At 32.4% G+C, this 18,178-nt stretch overlaps 8 protein-coding genes across 8 annotated transcripts; 3 read left to right on the forward strand and 5 right to left on the reverse strand.

The window, feature by feature from the left end:
• Positions 1-1,033: 1,033 nt before the first annotated feature.
• DBP2 (DEAD-box ATP-dependent RNA helicase DBP2) lies at positions 1,034-3,584 on the reverse strand (the record flags this gene model as incomplete). The annotated part of the gene is made up of 2 exons (XM_020190963.1): positions 1,034-1,413; positions 2,333-3,584. The coding sequence occupies 2 exons, from the start codon at positions 3,582-3,584 to the stop codon at positions 1,034-1,036; spliced, it is 1,632 nt and encodes a 543-aa protein (XP_020044464.1).
• Positions 3,585-3,786: 202 nt separating this feature from the next.
• Positions 3,787-4,351, reverse strand: RPC19 (DNA-directed RNA polymerase core subunit RPC19). Its single transcript, XM_020194125.1, has one exon. The coding sequence runs from the start codon at positions 4,345-4,347 to the stop codon at positions 3,964-3,966; it is 384 nt and encodes a 127-aa protein (XP_020044465.1). The 5' UTR covers positions 4,348-4,351; the 3' UTR covers positions 3,787-3,963.
• Positions 4,352-7,314: 2,963 nt separating this feature from the next.
• ASCRUDRAFT_17522 (C2H2-type zinc finger protein) lies at positions 7,315-8,007 on the forward strand (the record flags this gene model as incomplete). The annotated part of the gene is made up of 1 exon (XM_020189490.1): positions 7,315-8,007. A coding segment is annotated over one exon (693 nt), but the record flags the coding sequence as incomplete, so codon positions are not given.
• A 1,164-nt stretch (positions 8,008-9,171) lies between these two features.
• On the reverse strand, positions 9,172-9,834 carry CYB5 (Cyb5p; the record flags this gene model as incomplete). The annotated part of the gene is made up of 1 exon (XM_020194126.1): positions 9,172-9,834. A coding segment is annotated over exon 1 (275 nt), but the record flags the coding sequence as incomplete, so codon positions are not given.
• A 672-nt stretch (positions 9,835-10,506) lies between these two features.
• On the forward strand, positions 10,507-12,579 carry BZZ1 (Bzz1p; the record flags this gene model as incomplete). The annotated part of the gene is made up of 3 exons (XM_020189804.1): positions 10,507-11,549; positions 11,619-12,027; positions 12,184-12,579. Coding segments are annotated over 3 exons (1,848 nt in total), but the record flags the coding sequence as incomplete, so codon positions are not given.
• A 555-nt stretch (positions 12,580-13,134) lies between these two features.
• Positions 13,135-13,683, forward strand: ARF3 (Arf family GTPase ARF3; the record flags this gene model as incomplete). Its single annotated transcript, XM_020190965.1, has 1 exon — positions 13,135-13,683. One exon carries the CDS (start codon positions 13,135-13,137, stop codon positions 13,681-13,683), a length of 549 nt encoding a protein of 182 aa, XP_020044469.1.
• Positions 13,684-14,317: 634 nt separating this feature from the next.
• On the reverse strand, positions 14,318-15,796 carry ASCRUDRAFT_78077 (40S ribosomal protein eS7). The gene is made up of 2 exons (XM_020194127.1): positions 15,504-15,796; positions 14,318-14,884 (listed from the first exon to the last, which is right to left on the reverse strand). The coding sequence occupies exons 1-2, from the start codon at positions 15,642-15,644 to the stop codon at positions 14,456-14,458; spliced, it is 570 nt and encodes a 189-aa protein (XP_020044470.1). The 5' UTR covers positions 15,645-15,796; the 3' UTR covers positions 14,318-14,455.
• Positions 15,797-16,235: 439 nt separating this feature from the next.
• On the reverse strand, positions 16,236-17,542 carry ASCRUDRAFT_78078 (ADP,ATP carrier protein). Its single transcript, XM_020194128.1, has one exon. It carries the CDS (start codon positions 17,501-17,503, stop codon positions 16,628-16,630), a length of 876 nt encoding a protein of 291 aa, XP_020044471.1. The 5' UTR covers positions 17,504-17,542; the 3' UTR covers positions 16,236-16,627.
• Between the last annotated feature and the right edge of the window lie 636 nt (positions 17,543-18,178).

Below are 18,178 nucleotides of genomic sequence, written 5' to 3' on the forward strand. Positions count from 1 at the left end.
ATAGCATTGCATCACTTTTGAAATTATTTATATTTTTTTCAAAATTTATTTGATTTTTTTCTTCTTATATTTTTTTCTTATATTTTCTTCTTTTTTGTTTTGTTTTTTATTATTATTGTATTTTTCTTATTAAAAAATAGTGTATAAATTTATTTTTTTCATATATAGTTATTTATAGTTTTTTTTTTGGCTTATTTTTGACTTTTTTTTTTGATTTTCTAATTGATTATTCCAATATTGATCATTTATTACTATGGGGTATTTTCTAAAAGGCTTCTCAACAGTTTTGCTTGTTTTAAAACTTGTATTGTTCTAATTTACGAAATTCACCATCTCAGGCACTTCTAATTTGCCAGCCTTTTTAAGAGCTTTTTAAGATAATCAGTTGGTTATCTTTAATTAATGAAATTATCGGATGAAATGAAAGAATCATTAAGCGCTGGCAGTTTTCAAATTAATGTTTAACAATTTAATATACAGTGGGCGATAATTTATTAAAGGGGTGGCATATACATTTTCAGTAAGCAAGGACATATATTTGTCGATAGTAAATAATGTTGATAGAGATTGATTGGAGTTTAGCTTTTGAATTTTCGAATCTCGATCTTAATTTGAATCCGAATCTGCAAAGAAATTATTTAAATGTTAAAGACAAAGGGGATAATCTATAAAATTAGTATATATTGATAAGTAGTAAGTTTGTATAAATCTAAATTCAAATGGTAATTATTGTGGGAAAAAGAACAAGATTAATAAAAAAATTGATACACAGATTCTAATTCAAGGAAGCAGAATAACAATCATTCAGTTTGATTTCCAAGTTGAATTTGAACTTATTTTAAAACAATTGATATAGTATAACTCGGTTATTTTTATAATAAAATCAACCAGCAGGAATAAGAGAAGAGATGATTTAAGCAAATAAAAAAAAACAGGAAATTTTACAAAAAATAAATTCATCTTACTTTAGATGAGTTTATTCCAAAATGAAAAAAAGGGAATCTCCTCATCCAGCAAAAATCAAGTAGAAAGCTTAGTAACGAGAGTTATAACCTCCACCACTTCCACCGCCATTGCTGAAGCCATTGGATCTACCACCAAATCCACCACGACCACCTCTGCCGCCTCTGCCTCCACGGCCACGACCGCCTCCACGACCACGACCACCAAAGCCACGACCACCTCCGTAGCCACCTCCACGATAGCCCATGCTTTGTAGATCTGGAGGAATTTCTTGGTTAGCTTCAGCGAGAATCTTGAGCAAAGGACCAGCTAGTTTTGAGTTGGAGTCACTAAAGAAGGAAATGGCAGTACCAGTTGAGCCACCTCTACCGGTTCTACCAATTCTGTGAACATAATCTTCGATATTACCAGGCATATCGTAGTTGATAACATAGCTGATATTTTTAACATCTAAAAGGCAATTGGTTAGTTAGTAATTTGAGTTTATCAAATGAAAATAAAGGTAAACCAAATAGAAAATAGAAATTGAATAATAAAAAATAAAAATAAAAAATAAAAAATAAAAAAATAAAAAATAAAAAAATAAAAAAATAAAAGTAATTGATTGAATATTCAATTTTCAATTTTTTAACTTTTTGTTGTTGTTTTTTTATTTTAAAACAAGTGATAATTGTAAATATCAATTAAAATAGAGAAAAATAAAAGTATTAATTTCAATGAATTGAAAAAATGAATAATAGAAATGAAAGAGTTGAAAAAGACGTTTATTAAAGATATATATATTCTATATATTTTTTTTTTCTATTTCAAAATAAATATGAAAAAATATAGAGAATAAATTATCTTTGAATAACGACTTTAATTTTCTTAGATATGATTAAAGTAAATTAAGATCCAATAGCATATCTAGTTCCATTTATATTATTGATTCAAGAAATCAATTCATTTGAGAATAAATAAATGTAGTCAATTCAATTCAGATGTATTGAGCGCATTTATTTAATTTTGTTTTCTTTTTTTTCTTTTATTTTATTCCATCAATCATCATTATAGTAAAGCAATTTGTAATATAATATAATAATATAGTATAGTATAATATAGCATAGGGTAGAATGAGTATAATACAGATATAATGAATCATTTCAAATAGAATATAATAAAAGCAAATAGAATAATTAATATTATTTTCTCTTTTTCTAATTTCCAATTATAATTTTCATCATTTTAATATTCTTCAGTTATTATTGTTAACTGAAGAATATTAAAATGATGAAAAGAAGTTAGTAAAGTCAAAAAATTAAAAAAACAAAAAAAACTTTCTTTTTTTTTTTGTTATTATTATTGTAAAAAAACAAAAAAAATTACTTACCAATACCACGAGCGGCAACATCAGTTGCAATCATGATTTGACTTAAACCATTTTTAAATTGACTTAAAACCCAATCTCTTTCAGACTGAATTTTATCACCATGAATAGCTAAAGCGGGCCAACCATCTTTTCTTAAGACTGTTGTTAGCTCATCACAAGCTCTTTTAGTAGCGGCAAATACTAGGATTTTAGCTTCTTTGTCCTTTATAGCTTCAGACAAATGGTCCAATAATAGTTCTCTTTTTTCAAACTCAGTGGTGACTTTGATGATTTGAGTAATGTTATGAGAAGCGGTTAGCTCTAAGGAACCAATGTTAACTTGGATATAATCGTTCAAGTAGTCGTGGGCCAACTGTTGGACAGATAAGGGCCAGGTCGCAGACCACATGAGGGTTTGACGGTCAGGACGAATTTGGTCGACGATTTTTCTGATTTGGGGTTCGAAACCCATATCTAACATTCTGTCAGCTTCATCAAGGACCAAGTAGGTGACTCTTCTTAAGTTTGTCTTTCTTTGTTCTAGCATATCGATCAATCTACCGGGAGTGGCAATGACGATTTCAGCACCTCTAGCTAGGTCTCTGATTTGGGGACCCTTTGGAGCACCACCGTAAACACAAGTGTTTTTGATTTGAGAAGTTTTACCGAATTTGCTGCACTCGTCCTTGATTTGGACAGCTAGTTCTCTTGTTGGAGCTAGAACAAGGACAATTGGACCATCACCATAGTTTAATAACGGTTGAGCGTTTATGTGGACGATAGCCGGTAGGATGTAGGAAAGGGTTTTACCTGAGCCAGTGGCGGCAATACCAATCATGTCTCTACCAGACAAGGCCATTGGCCAACCTTGACACTGGATGGGAGTTGGGCTATCAAAGCCTTCAGCTTTGATTTCCTGTAGGACGTAATCTGGGAAACCTACTTCATCAAAGGATTCAACGGGTTTGGGGACATCATGCCCGTAGCAAATCATTTGGTTAGTTGCTCTGAACAGCTCGACTTGGTCGTTTGAACGATTTTTGACAATGTCATTTTCAATGTAGAAGTTTTTTTCAAATTTCAAAAGGGTGGACAAGTCCCAGTCTGGTTTGGTTAGGTCACTGCCAAAGGAGGAGTTACCGTTGTTGTTGCGGTAAGAGGAATTAGAGTTGTTGTTTCTGTAGTTGTTGCCATTTGAGTAGCGGTCATTGCTTGAGTAGTTGTTGGACTTATAACCGCTGTTCCTGTAGCCACCGTCGTAATTGTAAGACATTATAGTATGTGATAATATAGAATACTGAGAGTAGTAGGAATATAGAGAAGAAAAGGAAATATTGTGATATTTCAATTGATTAATTATATGAAGTGAATATAATTGATGAAGAAAGAAAAAAGGAAATAGTAAGATGAAAAAAAGCAGATAAATAGATCTAGTTGTGGAAAAAAAAAAATTTTTAGATTAGGTCCGGGTAAGTGAAAAAGAAAAAAAAATAGTAAAAAAAACACAGTAGATACATCCTACATCCGGATGGAAAAAAAAAGCGATAGAGTGATGAACAATTGTAATGTTGGGAATAGTATTAAAGATAAAATCATAGATAATAGTATAGAAATGTATATGATGTAGAAGCAGGTGAAATTGAGTGAAGCAATCAGGGCTCGACGATGGAGTAATCGTTGTTGGAGACCTTTTGGGTAAATTTTTGCTCGACGTGGTTGCAGAGATCGATCAAGTCATCGAGACCCTTGTAGAGAGCGTCGACAGCAGAGATGGAGCCAAAGGTCTGTATTCTGAGATGGAGCTTCTGCTCAGAGGGATGGGGGATGGAGTAGCCGCAGAACTCGACCTGAGGGTTCTTCATGATGAGGTATCTGAGAGGATTGCCCAAGGTATGGTCTTCGTCGAGGATCTGAAAGGAGGCAGCAGTGCCGTCCTGGGAGGAGCCAGGAAGCAAGGTGATTTTGTCATGGTCAAGGTCCTCTTCTTCGTCAGATTCAGGGGCAAGCGCCGGAGGGTCTTGCTTGAGGTCAGCCATGGTGAAGAAGCACAGGCAGCACAGGAAGCAGGGCGCGCAAAAAGCACCGCCAGAAGTACCGCCGGACACGCGCGTGACCAGCACGGGGCCAGCGGGCTGGTGCTGGTCACGAGAGCCAGCCCCCGACAGGCGTGCGCGTCTGCAGGCACAGACACGCACGTACACGCTGCTGCGGGCGCGTCCTGTTCGGGCGGTGCGCGGAGCGGGCCAGCTCCGGTTGCTCGCTCGCAGCTCGAGTCTTGCTCGAGCTTTGCTCATTGTTCAGAGGCTCCTGATATATATATCCCCATCTTCTATCCTGCTTGTTACTTTTTCTCTCTTCTCTTCTGTTGCTGTTGATTGTCTTATCTCTTCTGGTTGTAATTCTATTTATTCCACTTTTTCTATTTTTATTCTTCTGTTTTCTATCCATATTCTCGCCATATTCTGCTTTCCCTTCTCTCCCATCTGCCTCTTTTCTTTTCTTTTCACTTTTCCTTCTCATCTCTGCTCATCTCTCTCGCAATGAATCACAATATCCTCGCTGATGAAAACAACCACACCTGCAGCGCAAATCACACCTCTTCCCATCCCAATGCCTCCTCTTCCTCAATCCAAAAATCCTCTTCCACAGACATAAACCCTCGATACCCTTCCCTCAATTCTACCTCCCCTTCCACAAACTTGTCTCAAAACCAAAATACCCTTCATAACAATACCCTTAATAGCAATAATATCAATCTCACCAACACACACAATACCTCTAATAACAATAATACCCCCAATAACAATAACAGCAATCCCATCAACACAAACATAACTCTAAATGCCTTGAACCATTCACGCTCAAACTCGAGAAATTTCTCCCTCTCCAATATATACCCAATCTCAGAAAATCAACCCACTGCTTCTCATTCCTTCAACCATCACAACAACCCCTTGAACACAATTCACTCCAGATCAACTTCCATCAATTCCATCTCTGACCAGTTCAACACCAACGACTTCAATTCTTTCAATAACTTTATCTTTCCAAACACCCCTTCCACAATCAATCAATCAAATCTAAATTCAATCAATGCCAATTCAATCAACAACAACAATAATAACAACAATAACAACAACAACACTAACACTAACACTAACAAAGCTTTAAAGCACTCCTACTCAATTTCAAACACTTCTTCAAGATTATCCTCCGACTTTTCAAACTGGTTCAACCCTGAGTCCTTTGATTTCAATCCAAACTATCCCTCCAATAATACCTCAATCAACATAAATAATCTCAATAATCCGAACAATCCTTCCCTCAATACCTCCAATAATAATACTTCCATCAACTTTAATAAAAAAAGATTACCTTCAATCTCAGATATCAACTTCAATCAATTCTACTTAAAAAGAGACTCAACTAAATCAAACGACTTTTCTTCTCTAATCGATCAATTCAACAACAATCCAAACACTAACACAACCAACACTAACACAACCAACACCAACAGCAACACCAACAGCATTGCCAATGAAAAACCTATATTGCCCATCCCACCACTAAACACAAAATTCTCATCCTTCGATAACGTCCCCACCTCAAATCATCCTAATCATCCTAACCATATTCCAACTTCCTCTTCCTCCTCTTCCTCTTCAAACTCAATCCAAATTCAAAATAACAAAAACAATAAAAACAAAAATACAATACACACTCCAACTAACCAAAATAATAACCTACACAACCAATTTATCATTCCAACTCCCTCAAACTCAAACAACATCAACAACCTCAACCTATTATCCTCCACAACCTCTTTTCAAAATTCAATTCCTCACTCTGCCTCCTCCTCCTCTTCAAATCATCTATCTTCAATATCTGCCTCTAACTCAAATTCAAACTCAACCTCTCCAATCTTGTCAAATAAATACAACTCTCAAAATACAAATAGTAATCCTTCTAATAATCCTTCTAATAATCATCCCAATAATCATCCCAATAATCATCCCAATAATCATCCCAATAATCATCCCAATAATCATCCCAATAATCATCCCAATAATCATCCCAATAATCATCCCAATAATCATTCCAATAATCCTTCTAACAATACAAACACTTCCAATAATGATTCAAATGAAGCCCAAAGAAGATTTGCTGTTCTGCAAAGCCCAATTAACCAAAACGCTTCCAATTTAAAGCAAAATCATCAACATCATCAAAATAACCAAAATAACCCAAGCAATCATCAAAATAATCAAAATAACCAAAGCTTAAACAGCCAAATAAATCTATCTCAATCAATCCCAAACCAAAACTCAACACAATTTTTATCCATAAATCAACAAAACTTATCAAATATGCCAAACATTCCTTCCCAATACAATCCTCAATTTCAACTCCAAAATAACTTAAACCCTCAATTCAATTTCCAAAATAACCTACAAAATCAATATCAAAATAACCTTCAAAATAACCTTCAAAATAACCTTCAAAATAACCTTCACACTAACCTTCAAAATCAATATCAAAACAACCTACAAAACAACCTACAAAATCAATTCCAACATCCTATCAACCCAATCGCATCAATCAATTCAATAAACCCAATTAATCAATCCACAAACAACCCAAATCAACAACAATCTTACATCAACCAACAGCCTCCATCATATCTACTCCAATCTTTACCCTTTCAACAACCAACTCCCCTACAACTGCCTCAAAATCAACAAACTATTCAAAATCTTCAAAATCATCACAACCCTTCTTCTGCTTTAGCGTCAAATGTAAACTCAAACCAAAACCATCCCCCGTTATTCTCCTCAATTCCAATCTCTCAAAACCATCAAAATCAAATACAATTGCAACCGCCAGCAATTGTCACTCCAAGAATCATTGATTCAAATAATAATAATAATAATAACAACAACAACATCAACATTAATACTCAAGATTTCGATCAATCAAGTATCGATGCTCTAAACAGGAATCATCCTAAATTAGGCGCTACAAAAGTAGACCAGCTAATGTTAATCATCAAAGCACGAAAAAATGGCCTCAAAAAGACAATAAATAGAGCTCCCGATGGCTCAATTCTTGATAATGATGTTATCCCTCCTCCTGATCAATTGGTTGGTGGAATCGACAAATTACCAAAAGATAACGCTCTTATTGAAAAAAAAAGACAAAATGGTTCCAAGATTCATCAATGTCAATATTGTCTCAAGACTTTTACTCAATCAACTCATTTAGAAGTCCATGTTAGATCTCATATAGGCTTTAAACCCTTCAAATGCCAATATTGTGGTAAAACCTTCACTCAAGGTGGGAACTTGAGAACGCATTCAAGATTACACACTGGCGAAAGACCTTTCAATTGTGATGTTTGTGGTAGAGATTTTTCAAGAAAGGGTAATTTAGCTCAGCATAAACTAACTCATGAAAACATCAAACCCTTTAAATGTGAATTGGATAACTGTGGTAAATCTTTTACTCAACTAGGTAACTTAAAGGCTCATCAAAATAGATTTCATTCAGACACTCTTAGTAGATTATCAAAACAATTAGCCGATCAAGATTTTGATATTGATTTGGTTCCAAGTAATGAAAAACTTTTAATTGAATATTTCCTAACTATTTACAAAAATTCAAATAGAGGTATTAAAGGTCGAGGCAAAAAAACAAAAAAGTAATAAGATAATGATAAATGATAAAAAATTAGAAACCAATAAAAGATTTGAAATAGTTTTTTTATTTTATTTTTCATGTGTTTTCATATGATTTTTTTCATCTGTTAATGGGTTTTTACTTATTCACTTCTTGGTTTATTCATTTATTTATTTATTTATTCCATTTCATTTCGTTTCATTTCATTCACTTTACTTTATCTTTTCTTATTTTTTTATTTATCTGTTAACCTACACATATATTTTTATTGGCTTATATTACAAATTAATTCAATTGGGAATGGAGGATTTAATAGCTAATTTTGAAACTTTTTATTTCTTAGACAAAAATGGAAAAAGGATATAATATTATATTTAAAATTCTTTTATTTCAATTTATTTTATTGTATAATTATAAAATTGTTTAATTCTGATAACATTTTCTTTTTTTTAGTCCAATTGTCATAATCACTTATAGTTTATTTATTCATTTATTATTTTATTCTAAATTATCTTAAATTTTAGTTTTAATTCCATATTATTATTGGGTTTTTTTATGTTAATTTTTTTTTTATTCTAAAAATTTTTTTTTTTAAATTATATTAAAAATATTTTACAAAAAGGTTGTAAAATTAGCAGTTATGGTGGTTTTCTTTTTTTTTTTCAAAAAAAAAAATTAATTCAATTCTCTTATTTATAATTATTATAGCTTACTTTTTATCTCCTTTTAACACTCTTAAATATATATATATATATACATATTTCTAATGGATAAAAACTTTTAAAGTTATCTTTAAATGTAAACCAAACCTAACAAGGTAGTCGAGGGAGAAAAGTAGTATCAATTTTAAGTAATAAATTCCGTAAATGAATTATTTTTGTTTATTCAGATCAAATCAAAGCGATGATATGAGGTAAAATCGAGGTGATGGAAAGAGCTACTTAAATAAAACCAACTCAATTGAAATTAATTTAGTTTAATTTGATTTAATTTAAAGAATTTTTATATTAGTTATAATTCTAATTGAATTTAATGAAATTGAATATAAAAACTATGAGTAATATTATAATAATGGTAGGAATAATAAAGTAGGGATAATATTAAAATGGTTTAAAATAAGTAAAAAGACAAAAAGAAAACCAGGTAAAAAAAAAAAAATAAAAAGAATAAAAGATAAAAAAAGAAGAAAAGAAAAAAAAGAAAAAAAACAACACAACACAACACGACACAAAGATTTAGAAAAGAATATGAAGATAATAATCGAATAATATTGAATTGGAATTGGAATTGGAATTTTTTGTTTTGCTCTTGATTATTTTAATTTATTTTAGTTTAATTCGACTTGATTTTAAATCTATTTTTTAAAAACCAAAAAATAATAACCAGCAGCACTAATAGCAGCCAATACAGCAAAGATCATAGGTACAGGAGAAGCTTGTCCAGAAGAACTAGAAGCAGCAGCAGATGAGTTTTTTGCAACAGAAGTTGGATCTATAATGCCAATTAACAAAGGTTCCAACATTTCTCTTGCATCTTCAGAATGGCCGATATCATCAAATGGACCAGTGGCATCGATTCCACCACAATCAATCATAACTTCTTCACCACCTGGATGTTCATCTAAGAAAGAAGTGCAATCGTAGACTTTGCCTTCGATGACCATCCACAAGTCATCTCTGGTGTTGTGGGCTTCTATTTCTTCAAAAGTAAAAATTTTGGACATATTGAATCAGTAGGGAGTAATGAGAAGATCAAATCAAACAAAAACAACAAAAAATTAAAAAAAAACAAGAAAAAGACAAGTCTTTGAGATAGATTTAGGCTAAAGAAGACTAGTGGATTAAATCGAATATAAATAAAAGCCAACAAGAAAATGCTCAACAGAGGAAAAAAAACTGAAAATTTAGAAATAAACGAAAAACAGCCAATGGATAGGAATTTTATTGTCAGAATCCAGGGGCACGGCTGGGTGGTGCAACCAGGTAAGCTCATAGTATAAGATGAGCAATACTCAGTAGTTACGGTTATCGGGCCACACTGTCGCTCGGTGGAAATCGAATGCACTTTTATTCCACATTTGGATAAATTTTCGTTATCAGTGCTCTTTATCTCAAGAGCAAACGCAGTCGAGACTCTCAGAAGAAAGGTCTTCTCAGGGAACAGAGAACAGCACAAAGTTATCGCTGTGCAGCTGAAAATGCTAGAAAAAATGGCAGAGATAGCGATGGGCAGCAAAAGAAGCAAGCTCGTTTCGCTCGTTTCGACAGACCCCCCGAGAGAAGGACGGAGAAAGGGGCTGGTTATGTGTAACCCTGTCTTTTATTGAAAACCTCTATTTTGAGGTCTTTTGTTACTGGTACACACCCCTTTTTGTCCCTGAGGGGTCTATATGGTAAAGGCCAACACAGATAAGTGAAACTGTTGAAGGATGAGCAATTGATGAGCAGTTGATAGGAACTGAAAGACCAACAGTCGATGTATATCAGATGGCAAAAATGGATGAACAGAACTCAGAGAAATTGGAGGAGTTGAAGTTTGGAAATGAGTTGAGAAACTATTTTGATCCTATTCAAGAGTGGATTTTGACCAATATCAACTGGTTGAGTGAGATTGAGAGCTTTTACCAAAGAAGAAGTGAGATTGAAAAGGAGTATTCGATGAGATTGAAGAATCTTTCAGATGAATATTTCAGAAAGAAATCAAACATATCCACTAATTTATCAGTTGGAAATAATCCGGTGATTACACCTGGGTCATTAGAGAACCAAACATTAAATACTTGGACAAATTATTTAAATTTAATTGAATTGATGTCTATTGAAAAATCGAAATTTGCCAGCAGTTATAATAAGGAGATTTTGAATAATATCAACTATTTAAAGAAGAATTTGAATTTGATCAACAATAAGATTATCAAGTTTAATAGCAATTTAAGTAAGAAATTGCAGGTTAGTTATAACAATTTAAAGAAAAAAAAGGTCAATTATTATGCTGATTGTCAGGCAATGGAGAATTTACGAAATAAATTACAAAGAACAAATAATAATGAAAAAGTTATGAAAAACTTTGAAAAATGTAAGATCAAGATGAATATTTCAAAAAATGAGTATATCATATCAATCAATGTTTGTAATAGGCTAAAGGATAAATACTATTACCAAGACTTGCCTGAGATTTTAGACTCATTACAAGATTTAAACGAATTCAAGACCAAGATTTTAAATAATATTTGGGGATTATCAAGTGAATTTGAAATGAATAGCTTGGGATTCTTAATCGAGCAACTAAAGGGAAATAGAGAAAATATTGAAAAAAACCTGATTAATTTGGATTCCATTATGTTTATCAAACATAATGTTAATAAGAATTGGAATGAAAAATTGGATTTTTATTTTGAACCTTCACCAATTTGGCACGATGATGAGAATTTAGCAATTAACGAAGAAGAGTTGATTGTATTGAAAAAGGATTTAAAGATTTCATCGAATAATTACAATAAATTGATGGAAGATTTAAATTTTGAGAAAACCAACTTGAATAAGCTACTACTTTATAAAAATGAGTTATTAAATGAAGTTATTGATAATAATAGTAATAACAATAACAACAACAACAATAGCATTGAGAATAGTATTATTAAATCAACTAAAATTGATCATTTTAATCAAAATTATACTACAAGTTATAATAATTACTTGGAAAATTTAGAAAAATTTATTAATTTAGACAATGAAAAACTTAAAAATGAGGTTGAAATTCAAATCATTCAAAATTCGGTATCACCAGATACTGATTTATCATATAATGAACCAATTGAAACAAAAAAGAAAAGCAAATTCAGAATTTTTACAAAGGATAAAGATATTTCAAAGAACAATGAAGCAGCAAATGAAACTCTATCACCTAGTACTTCACATATAAATTCGTTGACAAAATCAACTACAAACTTGACTATAAACTCAAAAGAAAATGGGAAACCCAAAAGAGTCTCGACGTTATTTCATGGATTTAGAAAAGGCGGCAGAAAATCATCAGCGACTGTGAATTCAAATAACTATAACAGCGATTTGATGAGCAATTACAGTCAGTCTTCGGGACCTAGCTTGCTGAATAATCTAGGAGCTCATGGAACGAACAACAGCAGAAGCTTTAGCAATTTGGATAATTTGGGTAGCAACAGCAGCACCAGCTTTGAGGCAAACGCAAAGACGTTGTATCCCTACGTCAAAGACGGCGACGATGAGGTGTCGGTTGCGGTGGGTGAGCCGTTGCAGGTGCTCGTGGCCGACGATGGATCGGGATGGACGCACGTACGCAAACCGGACCAGCAAACCGGATTAGTGCCCAGCTCGTACATCCGCGTTGAGCAACGCAGCGGACCAGCACGGAAACAAGGTCCGAAGGTTGCGCCCAGAAAAACGGGTAAGCAGAGGCAGTACTGCCACGTGTTCTACGACTACAGTGCGGGTGGTGACGACGAGTTGAGCGTTCGAAAGGGCGACAGGGTTGCGATTATCGAGCGTGATGACGGCAGTGGCTGGACAATGGGTGAGATCCGCGGCCGAAAAGGGTTGGTGCCGACAAGCTATGTCAGCATTCTATAGATGCGCGCAGCAGAGGAAGCACGCGCAGCAGCAGGCCACTGGGTGGTGGAGCTGTGTGACAGATTTGTGTGGAAACAGAGAGCTAGACAGTACACAGGGGCCCGCGTTTTGACGCGCTGCAGCTGACAAATTCCCGCCAATCGCGCGGCCCATTCCCACAGCGTTCGCGCGTGAGCGCTCCGCTCCCAACGGCTCCTTCAGCAGGAACACCTCACCTGTATCAGTTCTGCTGCCTCTCGAAGCTGTTTTTGCTGGAGCCTCCAGAAGCTCTTGTTGTTTCTTATATATCTTTGTAAGAGTGCTGCTTTCTCTCAAACTGTGTTTCCAATTAACTCTCTCAGTCCAATTCTCCCACATTCACACCTTCTTTCTTATTGCTGCTTTTATTCATTAAGATTTAAAATTATCAAATCACATCAACCCATCTAGTCATCTATTTCAGTTTTTGTTTCTGCTCTAAAGACTGTCAGTTCTTGTTCTCGATTTGGTATATCCCTTCTTGTCTTATCTCACTATTCTATTGTATTATCTTTATCTCTAAAAATGGGAAGCTCTTTCTCAAAACTATTCTCAAAATTGTTTGGCAACAGAGAAATGAGAATACTAATGCTAGGTCTAGACTCTGCTGGCAAGACGACAATCTTGTATAAATTGAAGTTAAATAAAGGTATAACTACTGTACCCACCGTTGGTTTTAACGTTGAAACTGTCACGTACAAAAATATTAAATTTAATGTTTGGGATGTTGGTGGTCAAGATCGAATTCGACCCCTATGGAGACATTACTTCTCTGGAACGAACGCTTTAATCTTTGTTATTGATTCCGCTGATATTGATCGAATCGAAGAAGCTAAAAGTGAAATGTACAAAATCATCAACGATAAAGAAATGAAAGATGCTCTATTACTAGTCTTTGCAAATAAAAAAGATTTGCCCAATGCTTTAAAACCGCAAGAAATTACAAGGAGATTAGAATTGGAAAATTTAAAAGATCACATTTGGTGTGTAGTAGCTTCAAACGCTCTAAGTGGTCAAGGTTTAATCGAAGGTTTATCTTGGATATCAAATAACAGTAAAGATTCTGGAAATTAATCAATCAAAAACACTATAACCAAAACAATTAAAACAATCGAAACAATCGAAACATTCAAAAATCAAAAAAAAACAAATAAACAAATAAACAATTTTCTAAAAATAATCTTGTTCAAAATCTTTCTAATCACAATTCTTTTCCATTGCCAACTGACTTTCTTTTTAATTCATTATTTATCTTAACTTGATTATTTTAAAATTATTTCATAATTATTTCATAATCTCTATATCAATTAGCTTATTTTTTATAATGTTATTCTCATTTATTATTTTTTGTATTTTCTTTTCTTTTCTCTTCTTTTCTTTTTTTTTTTTGACTTTTCTTTTCTTTTCTCTTCTTTTCACTCAATGTTTGAATCATTTAATTATTTAATTTTGTTCATTTTATTCATTTTATATATCTTTTTTTTGTTTAATTTTATTGTATCTTTAAGTTATATCATTTATATTAGTTATAGTTATATTAGTTATATTAGTTGTATTAGTTGTATTAGTTAGATCATTTTTATCATTTTTATCATTTTTATCATTATTGCTTTTTTGGTATTCTTTATAATCTTAATTATAATCTTAATTATAATCTTAATTATAATCTTAATTACATATACTTATAATTACTAATAGAAAGATGAGCTTATTTAATGTTTGTAAAGCGGTTTTATTAAAATTGGTTACTAAATTAACAAATCAATCCATTAAATAGTTAGTTAATTAATCAATTAATTAGTTTATTTATATATATTTATTTATGAAATAGTTCAACAATTTCAATTTAAAAGGCTTCATTTGGAATTTCAAAGACAACTTGTTTACCAGTTAATTTCTTGTAAACAGATTGGAAAGTCTCCAATTTATAATCAACAGATGAGGATTCCTTGGAATCTAATAAAATCTTTTGAATTTTGCTACCACCAACTAAATATTTAACTCTCTTACCAACAATTTCTGTAGGATAAACTAAATCTTCCAAAATTTTATCGTGAACAACTGTCAAAGTTCTTGATCTTGGTCTCTTTTGAGTTTGTCTGGCACGACGACCTGGTTTTGGTAAAATACGACGTTGAGCTAAAAAGATAACATGGTGATCAGAAAACTTCTTTTCCAATTCTCTAGTTAATCTAGTTTGAACCTTATGGAATAAACTCAAAGATGGAACTGGAACCATAATAATAATAGCTTTTTTACCACCGGTAATATCAACCTATTAATTAAATCCAAAAAAGAATAGTTAGTAAATAAGTTTATAATTTTATTAGATAATATAAATAACCAAATATTAAAGCATTTAAAAATTGAAATTTGGTGAGAGAATAAATATTAATTATAGTAAAAAGAACCAAAGAAAATGATCAATTAGATATAAACGAAAAAACGCCCATAGTCTATACTACTTTTGTTTGATATCTCTTTTAATTGTGAAAATTGATATGATTTAATAAATAACAAATTTTAATTAAATTTTTAATAAAAAATAAAATTTTTAACTTGATTTACCCTTTTGATCAATTTTATTTACCATATGTTAATGATTCATATAAAAAATAATGTTTATATTGATAACTCTTCTCCAATAACCAATTAAAAAATTATTTATAATCACTTTCATTTGATTTGAGTCGAATTGATGTTGTGAAATTTTTCAAAATAAAAAAAGGTAAAAGTACTCAATAACTTCATATAAGTTTTAGTCCTTTAAAACTTTTACATTTTGTATTTTGTATTTTTATATCTTCTTTTAAGATGGGCTTCATTTTTCTTGCCTGTTGTTCATTTTTGATTGTTCTAAACGATTGAAAATAAATGAGATGATAATTACTTACTTCTTTGACAGCATGGAATTGTAAAGGTCTTAAGTCAGCTTTTAAGTCTGGAGAGTGAGCTTCCAAGTCAACAAGAGCTTGAGCGACTTGTAATTCAAGAGAAGTTGGAGTAATATTCAAAACTTTGTTGGCAGCTGACATATTGGGCTCTATTTTGGTGTTATAATATATTGGAATAATATTATTATAGTATAATATATCTGTCTGATCTTGAGTCGATACTGAATTATTTCAAGTAGCTCTGAATTTTTTTGCAAAACGAAATATAATGGATAGTATCATGCAAGTAAGGACGATGAAAATGGGAAAAGGTGCGGTGCGTGGAAAATCGTGCGGTAAGAACGAGAAAATAAGGCCCGTAAGGGCTCTCTAAGGACTCTTCTAGGCCCGAGCACGCTCCCACTACGGCCCAGAGCACCTCAGGGCCTTCAAGACACCGCCCATGAAAGCCTCAAAAAAAGCGGACGGAGAGTAGAAAACCGGAAGTTACGAGCGCTGTCTAAACGTGTTCTGTATATAGACTGCATGTGAATATATATAGGGCTTTAATTAGCCCTAAGTATAGTTTTCAGCAGCAAAACGATCTTTTGCTTTTTTGGGCTGGAGATGGTTGAGTGAGAACAAGAAAAGAGAATAATCTTGCGAATACAGTTTGAAACACTTCGGACATTTCATAAACGCTTATCAAAGCTATCAAATCAAATCAAAGTTTCTATTATTTAGTAAAATATATTGTGTCAGTTGTGAGTTAGAAGATATGAATATTAATTAATAATTTAAACTAAATAAATTATATAAATAGAAGAAATAAATAAATAAAAAAAATAGAGAAATAAAATTTTAAAAACAAAGCAACCAATAAGTGTTTTTGTTATTTTCATTATTTAAGATTCAAAAGTATTGATAACCTTAAAACAATCTATTTACAAATAAAATTATATCAAAATAAATTAGAAGAATATTTTTCATCATGAAAGAAAGAGGTTGTTTGAAATATTATTAGTATGGAGAATCCAGTTTATGATTTTTTTAGATTTTGATTTTTCGATTTTTTTTAAAATTTCATTTGAATATTTTCTATTTATATTATTCTTTTCGATTAAGCCATTTATAGATTAATTAGTTTATTTGAATTTCTTTCCGAATAATAACAATTGTAATTGATCGTACATGGAGATGACAGCAGCACCGGCAACACCTCTTAAAATGTTAGCACCACAACCCTTGAATAAGGATGGAACACCTTCAGCGGCAACAATCTTCTTAAAACAGTCAAAGGTACCATCATATTTGACAGCTTGACCAGATGTCATCATCATTCTTCTTCTGACGGTATCTAATGGATAAGAGGCAGTAGAAGCACCAGTGGTAACACACCAACCGAGCAAGAATGAGGCTAAGAAGTTACCATCCAAGTTACCGGTTAAAACAACTGGTTTTAAGGAATCGTATAAACCAAAGTATAAACCTCTGTAAACAATAATACCGACAACAGATGGACCGAAACCTCTGTATAAACCAGCAAGACCATCAGATTGAATAGTCTTCTTGTAAACATCAATCAAACCGTTAAATTGTCTTTCACCACCAGCTTTTTTAACAGATTTAGCATCATTGGCCAATCTGGTTCTAGCATAATCCAAAGAGTAAACAAATAATAAGGACAAAGCACCGGCAGCACCACCAGAAGCTAAGTTACCAGCAAACCAAGTCCAGTAACCTTCTTCTCTTTTGAAAGCAAATAAAGATTTGATTTTATCTTTGAAAGCAAAATTCAAAGCTTGAGTTGGGAAATATCTGATAACGTTAGCAGTGTTACCTCTCCAGAAAGAGACAATACCTTCTTCACCAGCAGTTCTCTTGAAACAGTCAATAATACCACCGTATTTGTGAGATAAACGACCTTGTTTGATCATTTCATCTTGATTTTGAATTAATAATTTAACTCTTTCAATAGGAGCAGCGGCGGTTTTAGCAACGGCAGCTGAAACACCTCCCATAAGGAAATCAATTAAAAAGTTGGATTCTTTTTTTTCACCCATTTTGAATATGTATAATTATATTATGCTAGTTATTTGAAAAACTAATTTAGAAAATTAAAAGAATTATCTGATTAATTTTTTTTTTCTTTTTTGCTGGTTGTCAATTGATTTGTTTTAGTTTTTTCTACTAAAATAATCTACAATTGAATTCTATATTAATTTAAATTAATTAATTAATATATAGGTTTGATTTGATTAACAGGTTAAATTGAAAGATATAATTCCCTTTAACTGTATAATTCAAGATAAAAAAGAAGAAAGAAGGAGAGAAAGAAAAAAAATTTAGAAAAAAACGAAAAAGAGATTTATTCAACTAATATATAGAGATTTAAGATAACAAATTCTAAGTTCATACTTTTAAAGGGAAGTTATTATTGGATAAAACGGGAATAATTGGAAATTGTTCCAATTGATTCAACTTCTCAAATTTTTCATCAGCTTTTATCCAAAATTTGATCAATTTTTTTAAAATTTTTCATTTCCTCCCATGCAATTCTAGACAATCTTCCGCGCGTAGAGGGTGGTCGCACGTGTAAGCATCTCAGTCCGTGGCTCGGATGTGGGGTTTACACCCGGTTTAGGACATTTTTCTGCAGCAGACTAATCAGAGCCTTGATATACCGCCGGTGTTGC

The sequence above is a fragment of the Ascoidea rubescens genome (assembly GCF_001661345.1).
Source record: "Ascoidea rubescens DSM 1968 unplaced genomic scaffold ASCRUscaffold_20, whole genome shotgun sequence".
NCBI lineage: Eukaryota > Fungi > Ascomycota > Saccharomycetes > Ascoideales > Ascoideaceae > Ascoidea > Ascoidea rubescens.